Here is a 15000-nt window from a genome sequence, read left to right as displayed (position 1 = left end):
GTAACCTTGTTGTGTGTCTACAGGACAGTTGGTAGATTGTAGAGGGGCTGGGTGTAACCTTGTTGTGTGTCTACAGGACAGTTGGTAGATAGTAGAGGGGCTGTGTGTAACCTTGTTGTGTGTCTACAGGACAGTTGGGAGATTGTAGAGGGACTGTGTGTAACCTTGTTGTGTGTCTACAGGACAGTTGGTAGATTGTAGAGGGGCTGTGTGTAACCTTGTTGTGTGTCTACAGGACAGTTGGTAGATTGTAGAGGGGCTGTGTGTAACCTTGTTGTGTGTCTACAGGACAGTTGGTAGATTGTAGAGGGGCTGTGTGTAACCTTGTTGTGTGTTTATAGGACAGTTGGGAGATTGTAGAGGGACTGTGTGTAACCTTGTTGTGTGTCTACAGGACAGTTGGTAGATTGTAGAGGGGCTGTGTGTAACCTTGTTGTGTGTCTACAGGACAGTTGGTAGATTGTAGAGGGGCTGTGTGTAACCTTGTTGTGTGTCTACAGGACAGTTGGTAGATTGTAGAGGGGCTGTGTGTAACCTTGTTGTGTGTTTACAGGACAGTTGGGAGATAGTAGAGGGGCTGTGTGTAACCTTGTTGTGTGTCTACAGGACAGTTGGTAGATTGTAGAGGGGCTGTGTGTAACCTTGTTGTGTGTTTATAGGACAGTTGGTAGATTGTAGAGGGGCTGTGTGTAACCTTGGTGTGTGTTTACAGGACAGTTGGTAGATTGTAGAGGGGCTGTGTGTAACCTTGTTGTGTGTTTACAGGACAGTTGGTAGATAGTAGAGGGGCTGTGTGTAACCTTGTTGTGTGTCTACAGGACAGTTGGTAGATTGTAGAGGGGCTGTGTGTAACCTTGTTGTGTGTTTACAGGACAGTTGGTAGATTGTAGAGGGGCTGTGTGTAACCTTGTTGTGTGTCTACAGGACAGTTGGGAGATTGTAGAGGGGCTGTGTGTAACCTTGTTGTGTGTCTACAGGACAGTTGGTAGATTGTAGAGGGGCTGTGTGTAACCTTGTTGTGTGTTTACAGGACAGTTGGTAGATAGTAGAGGGGCTGTGTGTAACCTTGTTGTGTGTCTACAGGACAGTTGGGAGATTGTAGAGGGACTTTGTGTAACCTTGTTGTGTGTCTACAGGACAGTTGGTAGATTGTAGAGGGGCTGTGTGTAACCTTGTTGTGTGTTTACAGGACAGTTGGTAGATTGTAGAGGGGCTGTGTGTAACCTTGTTGTGTGTCTACAGGACAGTTGGTAGATTGTAGAGGGGCTGTGTGTAACCTTGTTGTGTGTTTACAGGACAGTTGGTAGATTGTAGAGGGGCTGTGTGTAACCTTGTTGTGTGTTTACAGGACAGTTGGTAGATTGTAGAGGGGCTGTGTGTAACCTTGTTGTGTATCAACAGGACAGTTGGTAGATTGTAGAGGGGCTGTGTGTAACCTTGTTGTGTGTTTACAGGACAGTTGGGAGATTGTAGAGGGGCTGTGTGTAACCTTGTTGTGTGTTTACAGGACAGTTGGTAGATAGTAGAGGGGCTGTGTGTAACCTTGTTGTGTGTCTACAGGACAGTTGGTAGATTGTAGAGGGGCTGTGTGTAACCTTGTTGTGTGTCTACAGGACAGTTGGTAGATTGTAGAGGGGCTGTGTGTAACCTTGTTGTGTGTCTACAGGACAGTTGGTAGATAGTAGAGGGGCTGTGTGTAACCTTGTTGTGTGTCTACAGGACAGTTGGGAGATTGTAGAGGGACTGTGTGTAACCTTGTTGTGTGTCTACAGGACAGTTGGTAGATTGTAGAGGGGCTGTGTGTAACCTTGTTGTGTGTCTACAGGACAGTTGGTAGATTGTAGAGGGGCTGTGTGTAACCTTGTTGTGTGTTTATAGGACAGTTGGGAGATTGTAGAGGGACTGTGTGTAACCTTGTTGTGTGTCTACAGGACAGTTGGTAGATTGTAGAGGGGCTGTGTGTAACCTTGTTGTGTGTCTACAGGACAGTTGGTAGATTGTAGAGGGGCTGTGTGTAACCTTGTTGTGTGTCTACAGGACAGTTGGTAGATTGTAGAGGGGCTGTGTGTAACCTTGTTGTGTGTTTACAGGACAGTTGGGAGATAGTAGAGGGGCTGTGTGTAACCTTGTTGTGTGTCTACAGGACAGTTGGTAGATTGTAGAGGGGCTGTGTGTAACCTTGTTGTGTGTTTATAGGACAGTTGGTAGATTGTAGAGGGGCTGTGTGTAACCTTGGTGTGTGTTTACAGGACAGTTGGTAGATTGTAGAGGGGCTGTGTGTAACCTTGTTGTGTGTTTACAGGACAGTTGGTAGATAGTAGAGGGGCTGTGTGTAACCTTGTTGTGTGTCTACAGGACAGTTGGTAGATTGTAGAGGGGCTGTGTGTAACCTTGTTGTGTGTTTACAGGACAGTTGGTAGATTGTAGAGGGGCTGTGTGTAACCTTGTTGTGTGTCTACAGGACAGTTGGGAGATTGTAGAGGGGCTGTGTGTAACCTTGTTGTGTGTCTACAGGACAGTTGGTAGATTGTAGAGGGGCTGTGTGTAACCTTGTTGTGTGTTTACAGGACAGTTGGTAGATAGTAGAGGGGCTGTGTGTAACCTTGTTGTGTGTCTACAGGACAGTTGGGAGATTGTAGAGGGACTTTGTGTAACCTTGTTGTGTGTCTACAGGACAGTTGGTAGATTGTAGAGGGGCTGTGTGTAACCTTGTTGTGTGTTTACAGGACAGTTGGTAGATTGTAGAGGGGCTGTGTGTAACCTTGTTGTGTGTTTAGAGGACAGTTGGTAGATTGTAGAGGGGCTGTGTGTAACCTTGTTGTGTGTTTACAGGACAGTTGGTAGATTGTAGAGGGGCTGTGTGTAACCTTGTTGTGTGTTTACAGGACAGTTGGTAGATTGTAGAGGGGCTGTGTGTAACCTTGTTGTGTATCAACAGGACAGTTGGTAGATTGTAGAGGGGCTGTGTGTAACCTTGTTGTGTGTCTACAGGACAGTTGGTAGATTGTAGAGGGACTGTGTGTAACCTTGTTGTGTGTCTACAGGACAGTTGGTAGATAGTAGAGGGGCTGTGTGTAACCTTGTTGTGTGTCTACAGGACAGTTGGGAGATTGTAGAGGGACTGTGTGTAACCTTGTTGTGTGTCTACAGGACAGTTGGTAGATTGTAGAGGGGCTGTGTGTAACCTTGTTGTGTGTTTATAGGACAGTTGGGAGATTGTAGAGGGGCTGTGTGTAACCTTGTTGTGTGTCTACAGGACAGTTGGGAGATAGTAGAGGGGCTGTGTGTAACCTTGTTGTGTGTTTACAGGACAGTTGGTAGATTGTAGAGGGGCTGTGTGTAACCTTGTTGTGTGTTTATAGGACAGTTGGGAGATTGTAGAGGGGCTGTGTGTAACCTTGTTGTGTGTCTACAGGACAGTTGGGAGATAGTAGAGGGGCTGTGTGTAACCTTGTTGTGTGTTTACAGGACAGTTGGTAGATTGTAGAGGGGCTGTGTGTAACCTTGTTGTGTGTCTACAGGACAGTTGGTAGATTGTAGAGGTGCTGTGTGTAACCTTGTTGTGTGTTTACAGGACAGTTGGTAGATTGTAGAGGGGCTGTGTGTAACCTTGTTGTGTGTCTACAGGACAGTTGGTAGATTGTAGAGGGGCTGTGTGTAACCTTGTTGTGTGTCTACAGGACAGTTGGGAGATTGTAGAGGGGCTGTGTGTAACCTTGTTGTGTGTCTACAGGACAGTTGGTAGATTGTAGAGGGGCTGTGTGTAACCTTGTTGTGTGTTTACAGGACAGTTGTAGATTGTAGAGGGGCTGTGTGTAACCTTGTTGTGTGTTTATAGGACAGTTGGTAGATTGTAGAGGGGCTGTGTGTAACCTTGTTGTGTGTCTACAGGACAGTTGGTAGATTGTAGAGGGGCTGTGTGTAACCTTGTTGTGTGTTTACAGGACAGTTGGTAGATTGTAGAGGGGCTGTGTGTAACCTTGTTGTGTGTTTACAGGACAGTTGGTAGATTGTAGAGGGGCTGTGTGTAACCTTGTTGTGTGTTTACAGGACAGTTGGTAGATTGTAGAGGGGCTGTGTGTAACCTTGTTGTGTGTCTACAGGACAGTTGGTAGATTGTAGAGGGGCTGTGTGTAACCTTGTTGTGTGTCTACAGGACAGTTGGTAGATTGTAGAGGGGCTGTGTGTAACCTTGTTGTGTGTCTACAGGACAGTTGGGAGATTGTAGAGGGGTTGTGTGTAACCTTGGTGTGTGTTTACAGGATAGTTGGGAGATTGTAGAGGGGCTGTGTGTCTACAGGACAGTTGGGAGATTGTAGAGGGGCTGTGTGTAACCTTGTTGTGTGTCTCCAGGACAGTTGGTAGATTGTAGAGGGGCTGTGTGTAACCTTGTTGTGTGTTTACAGGACAGTTGGGAGATTGTAGAGGGGCTGTGTGTAACCTTGTTGTGTATCTACAGGACAGTTGGGAGATTGTAGAGGGGCTGTGTGTAACCTTGTTGTGTGTTTACAGGACAGTTGGGAGATTGTAGAGGGGCTGCGTGGAGGACACAGTAATGTCCAGGAGCCCCAGAAGCAGGATGGATACATGCTGAAGAGGAGGAAGTGGCCGATGAAGGGATGGCACAAGGTAGGCTTCTCACCTCACCACACACACACACATACACACACACACACACACACACACACACACACACACACACACACACACACACACACACACACACACACACACACATACACACACATACACACACACTGTAAGCATTTCACCGCCCTCTGATACAGGGTAGTCATCTCACCTCTGATACAGGGTAGTCATCTCACCTCTGATACAGGGTAGTCATCTCACCTCTGATACAGGGTAGTCATCTCACCTCTGATACAGGGTAGTCATCTCACCTCTGATACAGGGTAGTCATCTCACCTCTGATACAGGGTAGTCATCTCACCTCTGATACAGGGTAGTCATCTCACCTCTGATACAAGATAGTCATCTCACCAAACAGCAGCACCCAGGGAAGGGGATTAACTTGTGGGGGATATTCCAGTTAAACAGTGGTGTCAGAGCACGTGATCAATATGAGTCCCTCCCCAACCCACATCATTTCCCAGCCTTGTCCCCCCCCCCCCATGACATCACTCCTTTGTGTTGTTAGCTAATTGAATCACTTGATGAATGACATCCCCCTTCCCTTGCAGTAGCCACATGTCCCAGGGGTCATTTTCTTTCACTACCCCCCTGTCTCTCTCCCTCTCTCTCTGTCTGTCTCCCTCTCTCTCTCTGTCTGTCTCTCTCCCTCTCCCTCTCTCTCTCTCTCTCTCCCTCTCCCTCTCTCCCTTTCTCTCCCTCTCTCTCTCCCTCTCTCTCTCTCTCTCTCTCTCTCTGTCTCTCTATCTCTGTCTCTCTAAAAGGTTAGCTCTTTAAAGAGATGATATTGCTCCATTAGCTGATGACCTGCTGCCTGTAGTATCTACTCTATACCTGCATCCCAAATGCCCCCCCAGGGCTCTGTTCAAGGTTGTAGGGAATGGGGTATAATTTAGAGATGGATACAAATGACCTCAGTAGAGATGGATACAGATGACCTCAGTAGAGATGGATACAGATGACCTCAGTAGAGATGGATACAAATGACCTCAATAGAGATGGATACAGATGACCTCAGTAGAGATGGATACAAATGATCTCAGTAGAGATGGATACAGATGACCTCAGTAGAGATGGATACAGCTGATCTCAGTAGAGATGGATACAGAAGATTTAAATACAGATGGATACAGATGATCTCAGTAGAGATGGATACAGATGACCTCAGTAGTGATGGATACAGATGACCTCAGTAGAGATGGATACAGATGACCTCAGTAGAGATGGATACAAATGATCTCAGTAGAGATGGATACAGATGATCTCAGTAGAGATGGATACAGATGACCTCAGTACAGATGGATACAGATGACCTCAGTAGAGATGGATACAGATGACCTCAGTAGAGATGGATACAGATGACCTCAGTAGAGATGGATACAGATGATCTCAGTAGAGATGGATACCGATGATCTCAGTAGAGATGGATACAGATGATCTCAGTAGAGATGGATACAGATGATCTCAGTAGAGATGGATACAGATGACCTCAGTACAGCTGGATACAGATGATCTCAGTACAGATGGATACAAACGATATAAGTGGAAAAAAGGGTTGCAAAAGGTTTATTCAGCTGTCCCTATAGGAGAACCCTTTTTGGGTCCAGGTAGAACTATTTTGGGGTCCATGTAGAACCCTCTGTGGAAAGGGTTCTTCTACATGGAACTCAAAAGGGTTCTTCCTGAACTAACATACACTGACATAAGGACTTAAAGCTTCTGAAACTGTTTTCATTATCGTATCAACAGTCCCATTTTAATGATATACGAGATGTGCATGGTGCCAGGCCGGCTTTCATAAACATAGAGTGTACGTCCCAAATAAACACCCCTTTTCCTAGTGCACTACATTTTTGAACAGAGTCTTATGGCCAAGCCCTGGCCAAAACTAGTGCTCTATAAAGAAGGGAGGGAAAGAGAGAAAGGGAGAGAGAGAGAGAGAGAGAGAGAGAGAGAGGGAGGGAGAAAGAGAGAGGGGGAGAGGGAGGGAGAGAGGGGGAGAGGGAAGGAGAGAGGGGGAGAGAGAGAGGGAGAGAGAGAGAGAGGGAGGGAGAGAGAGAGAGAGGGAGAGAGAGAGAGAGGAGGAGTGAGAGAGAGGGAGAGAGTGAGAGAGAGGGAGTGAGAGAGAGAGAGAGAGAGAGAGAGAGGGAGAAATGTCTGAGAGTACAGATATTAATAAATGTATTAACAACACAGAGGGGGTGAATCCAGCAGGCTCCTCACAGAGAGGTTGAACCACTGCCCAGAGGATGACGTGTGTGTTGCTCATCCCTCGCTTGTCTTCTCTCTCTCTCCCGTTCTCTCTCAATCTCTCTCAATCTCTCTATCTCTTTCTCTCTATCTCGTTCTCTCTCTCTCTCTCCCTTTCTCTCTCTATCTCTTTCTCTCTCTCTCTCCCTTTCTCTCTCAATCTCTCCATCTCTGTCTCTATCTCTGTCTCTCTATCTCTTAATCTCTATCTCTTGTTTTTCTTTTATCTTCTACAGAGATACTTCTACTTGGACAAGGGCATCCTGAAGTATGCCAAGTGTGGTGCTGATGTGAGTACAAAGAGCTGCTGCCCCTCTGCCCCCATTCTGTCTGCTAGGACACTCATCAATCACACACAGCTATCACAGAAAGCACAACAGACTGACTATCTTTCCTACAGCATCTGAAATACATGTTTTTTGGGGGACCAATTGTTTATGGATTTTTAAAAAGGAACATAAAAAAATGTAAACACAAAAGAAAGGGTGGAGGCAACCAGTAATGTTATAGTACAAACTAAAGAAAACTAGAGTATGTGAGAAAGGATGTTACGGTAAGATCTCAGGTCCTGATATACTGCTGGGACTGGGTTGTCAGGTCCTGATATACTGCTGGGACTGGGTTGTCAGGTCCTGATATACTGCTGGGACTGGGTTGTCAGGTCCTGATATACTGCTGGGACTGGGTTGTCAGGTCCTGAGATACTGCTGGGACTGGGTTGTCAGGTCCTGAGATACTGCTGGGACTGGGTTGTCAGGTCCAGATATACTGCTGGGACTGGGTTGTCAGGTCCTGATATACTGCTGGGACTGGGTTGCCAGGTCCTGATATACTGCTGGGACTGGGTTGTCAGGTCCTGATATACTGCTGGGACTGGGTTGTCAGGTCCTGATATACTGCTGGGACTGGGTTGTCAGGTCCTGATATACTGCTGGGACTGGGTTGTCAGGTCCTGATATACTGCTGGGACTGGGTTGTCAGGTCCTGATATACTGCTGGGACTGGGTTGTCAGGTCCTGAGATACTGCTGGGACTGGGTTGTCAGGTCCTGAGATACTGCTGGGACTGGGTTGTCAGGTCCTGAGATACTGCTGGGACTGGGTTGTCAGGTCCTGAGATACTGCTGGGACTGGGTTGTCAGGTCCAGATATACTGCTGGGACTGGGTTGTCAGGTCCTGATATACTGCTGGGACTGGGTTGTCAGGTCCTGATATACTGCTGGGACTGGGTTGTCAGGTCCTGAGATACTGCTGGGACTGGGTTGTCAGGTCCTGAGATACTGCTGGGACTGGGTTGTCAGGTCCTGAGATACTGCTGGGACTGGGTTGTCAGGTCCTGATATACTGCTGGGACTGGGTTGTCAGGTCCTGAGATACTGCTGGGACTGGGTTGTCAGGTCCTGAGATACTGCTGGGACTGGGTTGCCAGGTCCTGATATACTGCTGGGACTGGGTTGTCAGGTCCTGAGATACTGCTGGGACTGGGTTGCCAGGTCCTGATATACTGCTGGGACTGGGTTGTCAGGTCCTGATATACTGCTGGGACTGGGTTGTCAGGTCCTGATATACTGCTGGGACTGGGTTGTCAGGTCCTGATATACTGCTGGGACTGGGTTGCCAGGTCCTGATATACTGCTGGGACTGGGTTGTCAGGTCCTGAGATACTGCTGGGACTGGGTTGCCAGGTCCTGATATACTGCTGGGACTGGGTTGTCAGGTCCTGATATACTGCTGGGACTGGGTTGCCAGGTCCTGATATACTGCTGGGACTGGGTTGCCAGGTCCTGATATACTGCTGGGACTGGGTTACCAGGTCCTGATATACTGCTGGGACTGGGTTGCCAGGTCCTGATATACTGCTGGGACTGGGTTGTCAGGTCCTGATATACTGCTGGGACTGGGTTGTCAGGTCCTGAGATACTGCTGGGACTGGGTTGTCAGGTCCTGAGATACTGCTGGGACTGGGTTGTCAGGTCCTGATATCCTGCTGGGACTGGGTTGTCAGGTCCTGAGATACTGCTGGGACTGGGTTGTCAGGTCCTGATATACTGCTGGGACTGGGTTGTCAGGTCCTGATATCCTGCTGGGACTGGGTTGTCAGGTCCTGAGATACTGCTGGGACTGGGTTGTCAGGTCCTGATATACTGCTGGGACTGGGTTGTCAGGTCCTGATATACTGCTGGGACTGGGTTGTCAGGTCCTGAGATACTGCTGGGACTGGGTTGTCAGGTCCTGAGATACTGCTGGGACTGGGTTGTCAGGTCCTGATATACTGCTGGGACTGGGTTGTCAGGTCCTGATATACTGCTGGGACTGGGTTGTCAGGTCCTGATATACTGCTGGGACTGGGTTGTCAGGTCCTGATATCCTGCTGGGACTGGGTTGTCAGGTCCTGAGATACTGCTGGGACTGGGTTGTCAGGTCCTGATATACTGCTGGGACTGGGTTGTCAGGTCCTGAGATACTGCTGGGACTGGGTTGTCAGGTCCTGATATACTGCTGGGACTGGGTTGTCAGGTCCTGAGATACTGCTGGGACTGGGTTGTCAGGTCCTGAGATACTGCTTGGACTGGGTTGTCAGGTCCTGATATACTGCTGGGACTGGGTTGTCAGGTCCTGAGATACTGCTGGGACTGGGTTGCCAGGTCCTGATATACTGCTGGGACTGGGTTGTCAGGTCCTGATATACTGCTGGGACTGGGTTGTCAGGTCCTGATATACTGCTGGGACTGGGTTGTCAGGTCCTGAGATACTGCTGGGACTGGGTTGTCAGGTCCTGATATACTGCTGGGACTGGGTTGTCAGGTCCTGATATACTGCTGGGACTGGGTTGTCAGGTCCTGATATACTGCTGGGACTGGGTTGTCAGGTCCTGATATACTGCTGGGACTGGGTTGTCAGGTCCTGAGATACTGCTGGGACTGGGTTGTCAGGTCCTGAGATACTGCTGGGACTGGGTTGCCAGGTCCTGAGATACTGCTGGGACTGGGTTGTCAGGTCCTGAGATACTGCTGGGACTGGGTTGTCAGGTCCTGAGATACTGCTGGGACTGGGTTGTCAGGTCCTGAGATACTGCTGGGACTGGGTTGCCAGGTCCTGAGATACTGCTGGGACTGGGTTGTCAGGTCCTGAGATACTGCTGGGACTGGGTTGCCAGGTCCTGATATCCTGCTGGGACTGGGTTGTCAGGTCCTGAGATACTGCTGGGACTGGGTTGTCAGGTCCTGAGATACTGCTTGGACTGGGTTGTCAGGTCCTGATATACTGCTGGGACTGGGTTGTCAGGTCCTGAGATACTGCTGGGACTGGGTTGTCAGGTCCTGAGATACTGCTTGGACTGGGTTGTCAGGTCCTGATATACTGCTGGGACTGGGTTGCCAGGTCCTGATATACTGCTGGGACTGGGTTGTCAGGTCCTGATATACTGCTGGGACTGGGTTGCCAGGTCCAGATATACTGCTGGGACTGGGTTGTCAGGTCCTGATATACTGCTGGGACTGGGTTGCCAGGTCCTGATATACTGCTGGGACTGGGTTGTCAGGTCCTGAGATACTGCTGGGACTGGGTTGCCAGGTCCTGAGATACTGCTGGGACTGGGTTGCCAGGTCCTGATATACTGCTGGGACTGGGTTGTCAGGTCCTGAGATACTGCTGGGACTGGGTTGTCAGGTCCTGAGATACTGCTTGGACTGGGTTGTCAGGTCCTGATATACTGCTGGGACTGGGTTGTCAGGTCCTGATATACTGCTGGGACTGGGTTGTCAGGTCCTGATATACTGCTGGGACTGGGTTGTCAGGTCCTGAGATACTGCTTGGACTGGGTTGTCAGGTCCTGATATACTGCTGGGACTGGGTTGCCAGGTCCTGATATTGCTGGGACTGGGTTGTCAGGTCCTGATATACTGCTGGGACTGGGTTGCCAGGTCCAGATATACTGCTGGGACTGGGTTGTCAGGTCCTGATATACTGCTGGGACTGGGTTGCCAGGTCCTGATATACTGCTGGGACTGGGTTGTCAGGTCCTGATATACTGCTGGGACTGGGTTGTCAGGTCCTGAGATACTGCTGGGACTGGGTTGTCAGGTCCTGATATACTGCTGGGACTGGGTTGTCAGGTCCTGAGATACTGCTGGGACTGGGTTGTCAGGTCCTGAGATACTGCTGGGACTGGGTTGTCAGGTCCTGAGATACTGCTGGGACTGGGTTGTCAGGTCCTGATATACTGCTGGGACTGGGTTGTCAGGTCCTGAGATACTGCTGGGACTGGGTTGTCAGGTCCTGATATACTGCTGGGACTGGGTTGTCAGGTCCTGATATACTGCTGGGACTGGGTTGTCAGGTCCTGAGATACTGCTGGGACTGGGTTGTCAGGTCCTGATATACTGCTGGGACTGGGTTGTCAGGTCCTGAGATACTGCTGGGGTAACCAGGTCATGGTCATGTTTTACATTTTAGATATTTAGCAGAACCTATTATCCAGAGAGACTTACATGAGCGATTAGGGTTAAGTGCCTTGCTGAAGGGCACATCGGCAGATTCATCAATCCTCTTAACTGCTAGGCTACCTGCAGTGCTAGGCTACCTGCAGTGCTAGGCTACCTGCAGTGCTAGGCTTCCTGCAGTGCTAGACTACCTGCACTGCTAGGCTACCTGCCATGCTAAGCTACCTGCATTGCTAGGCTACCTGCAGTGCTAGGCTACCTGCAGTGCTAGGCTACCTGCAGTGCTAGGCTACCTGTAGTGCTAGGCTACCTACGGTGCTAGACTACCTGCAGTGCTAGGCTACCTGCCATGCTAAGCTACCTGCAGTGCTAGACTACCTGCAGTGCTAGGCTACCTGCCATGCTAAGCTACCTGCAGTGCTAGACTACCTGCAGTGCTAGGCTACCTGCCATGCTAAGCTACCTGCAGTGCTAGTCTACCTGCAGTGCTAGGCTACCTGCCATGCTAGTCTACCTGCAGTGCTAGGCTACCTGCCATGCTAGGCTACCTGCAGTGCTAGGCTACCTGCCGTCATGTGGGAGGCTTAATGCAGTTACAATAAATCAAATGTTCCCACATGTCAAAGTCATCCTGAATGTCAGTGTACAGGAAGAGTTAAGACCTGCCAGGACCATACTGAATAATAATGTCCCAATGTTGAACCGGTGTATCTGTACAGAGACATGCAGTCTTTCAGTGGTGCGTACCATACGACACCACTGTGTCCCAAATATCACCCTATTCCATGCCCTGGTCAAAAGTAGTGCACTATATAGGGCAGGGCAACCCTCTTCCTGGAGATCTACTGTCCTGTAGGTTCTGTCCAACCCTAATTTAGCATATTTGATTCAGCTAGTTAAGGTCTTGTTGAGCAGCTAATTAGTAGAATCAGGTGTGTTAAATTAGGGTTGGACTGAAAACCCACTGGATGGTAGATCTCCAGGAAGAGGGTTGGGCAGCCCTGATATATGGAATACGGTGCCATATGGGATGCAGACTTCTGTCTCTTTTAGCAATATTGCTGCTATATGGTCAGCCATTCCTCAGACCTTCTTAAATGTTCCTGTCTTTCAGATTGAGAAGGGGAAGTTACACGGCTGTATTGACGTGGTTATTAATGTTCCTGTCTTTCAGATTGAGAAGGGGAAGTTACACGGCTGTATTGACATGGTTATTAATGTTCCTGTCTTTCAGATTGAGAAGGGGAAGTTACACGGCTGTATTGACGTGGTTATTAATGTTCCTGTCTTTCAGATTGAGAAGGGGAAGTTACACGGCTGTATTGACGTAGTTATTAATGTTCCTGTCTTTCAGATTGAGAAGGGGAAGTTACACGGCTGTATTGACGTGGTTATTAATGTTCCTGTCTTTCAGATTGAGAAGGGGAAGTTACACGGCTGTATTGACGTGGTTATTAATGTTCCTGTCTTTCAGATTGAGAAGGGGAAGTTACACGGCTGTATTGACGTGGTTATTAATGTTCCTGTCTTTCAGATTGAGAAGGGGAAGTTACACGGCTGTATTGACATGGTTATTAATGTTCCTGTCTTTCAGATTGAGAAGGGGAAGTTACACGGCTGTATTGACGTGGTTATTAATGTTCCTGTCTTTCAGATTGAGAAGGGGAAGTTACACGGCTGTATTGACGTGGTTATTAATGTTCCTGTCTTTCAGATTGAGAAGGGGAAGTTACACGGCTGTATTGACGTGGTTATTAATGTTCCTGTCTTTCAGATTGAGAAGGGGAAGTTACACGGCTGTATTGACGTGGTTATTAATGTTCCTGTCTTTCAGATTGAGAAGGGGAAGATACACGGCTGTATTGACGTGGTTATTAATGTTCCTGTCTTTCAGATTGAGAAGGGGAAGTTACACGGCTGTATTGACGTGGTTATTAATGTTCCTGTCTTTCAGATTGAGAAGGGGAAGTTACACGGCTGTATTGACATGGTTATTAATGTTCCTGTCTTTCAGATTGAGAAGGGGAAGTTACACGGCTGTATTGACGTGGTTATTAATGTTCCTGTCTTTCAGATTGAGAAGGGGAAGTTACACGGCTGTATTGACATGGTTATTAATGTTCCTGTCTTTCAGATTGAGAAGGGGAAGTTACACGGCTGTATTGACGTGGTTATTAATGTTCCTGTCTTTCAGATTGAGAAGGGGAAGTTACACGGCTGTATTGACGTGGTTATTAATGTTCCTGTCTTTCAGATTGAGAAGGGGAAGTTACACGGCTGTATTGACGTGGTTATTAATGTTCCTGTCTTTCAGATTGAGAAGGGGAAGTTACACGGCTGTATTGACGTGGTTATTAATGTTCCTGTCTTTCAGATTGAGAAGGGGAAGTTACACGGCTGTATTGACGTGGTTATTAATGTTCCTGTCTTTCAGATTGAGAAGGGGAAGTTACACGGCTGTATTGACGTGGTTATTAATGTTCCTGTCTTTCAGATTGAGAAGGGGAAGTTACACGGCTGTATTGACGTGGTTATTAATGTTCCTGTCTTTCAGATTGAGAAGGGGAAGTTACACGGCTGTATTGACGTGGTTATTAATGTTCCTGTCTTTCAGATTGAGAAGGGGAAGTTACACGGCTGTATTGACGTAGTTATTAATGTTCCTGTCTTTCAGATTGAGAAGGGGAAGTTACACGGCTGTATTGACGTGGTTATTAATGTTCCTGTCTTTCAGATTGAGAAGGGGAAGTTACACGGCTGTATTGACGTGGTTATTAATGTTCCTGTCTTTCAGATTGAGAAGGGGAAGTTACACGGCTGTATTGACGTGGTTATTAATGTTCCTGTCTTTCAGATTGAGAAGGGGAAGTTACACGGCTGTATTGACGTGGGTCTCTCTGTCATGGCCATTAAGAAGTCAGCCCAGTGCATTGATCTGGATGCAGAGGAAAACATCTATCACCTGAAGGTATATGACTGACTGATGGAGTCATGAACAGCAGGCAGCAGCACCCTGCAGCTCCCAGGTTGGGGGATGACTGACTGATGGAGTCATGAACAGCAGGCAGCAGCACCCTGCAGCTCCCAGGTTGGGGGTGACTGACTGATGGAGTCATGAACAGCAGGCAGCAGCACCCTGCAGCTCCCAGGTTGGGGGATGACTGACTGATGGAGTCATGAACAGCAGGCAGCAGGACCCTGCAGCTCCCAGGTTGGGGGATGACTGACTGATGGAGTCATGAACAGTAGGCAGCAGCAGCCTGCAGCTCCCAGGTTGGGGGATGACTGACTGATGGAGTCATGAACAGTAGGCAGCAGCAGCCTGCAGCTCCCAGGTTGGGGGATGACTGACTGATGGAGTCATGAACAGTAGGCAGCAGCAGCCTGCAGCTCCCAGGTTGGGGGATGACTGACTGATGGAGTCATGAACAGCAGGCAGCAGCCCCCTGCAGCTCCCAGGTTGGGGGATGACTGACTGATGGAGTCATGAACAGTAGGCAGCAGCAGCCTGCAGCTCCCAGGTTGGGGGATGACTGACTGATGGAGTCATGAACAGCAGGCAGCAGCCCCCTGCAGCTCCCAGGTTGGGGGATGACTGACTGATGGAGTCATGAACAGCAGGCAGCAGCACCCTGCAGCTCCCAGGTTGGGGGATGAC

At 48.7% G+C, this 15000-nt stretch overlaps 1 protein-coding gene across 2 annotated transcripts in view; it reads left to right on the top strand.

Moving 5' to 3' along the window:
• LOC115187777 (oxysterol-binding protein-related protein 3) overlaps positions 1 to 15000 on the top strand; it is a 103781-nt gene that overhangs the window by 66782 nt on the left and 21999 nt on the right. For both annotated transcript variants that reach the window (XM_029746805.1, XM_029746803.1), the window contains exons 3-5: positions 4513 to 4629; positions 7137 to 7190; positions 14197 to 14310. In XM_029746805.1, coding sequence (XP_029602665.1) covers positions 4513 to 4629; positions 7137 to 7190; positions 14197 to 14310 — 285 coding nt within the window. The remainder of the gene's footprint in view (positions 1 to 4512; positions 4630 to 7136; positions 7191 to 14196; positions 14311 to 15000) is intronic.

The sequence above is a fragment of the Salmo trutta genome, unplaced genomic scaffold, assembly GCF_901001165.1.
Source record: "Salmo trutta unplaced genomic scaffold, fSalTru1.1, whole genome shotgun sequence".
NCBI classification, from domain to species: domain Eukaryota; kingdom Metazoa; phylum Chordata; class Actinopteri; order Salmoniformes; family Salmonidae; genus Salmo; species Salmo trutta.
The sequence above is the reverse complement of the archived record's forward strand: the minus strand, read 5'-3'. Positions and strand labels throughout refer to the sequence as shown.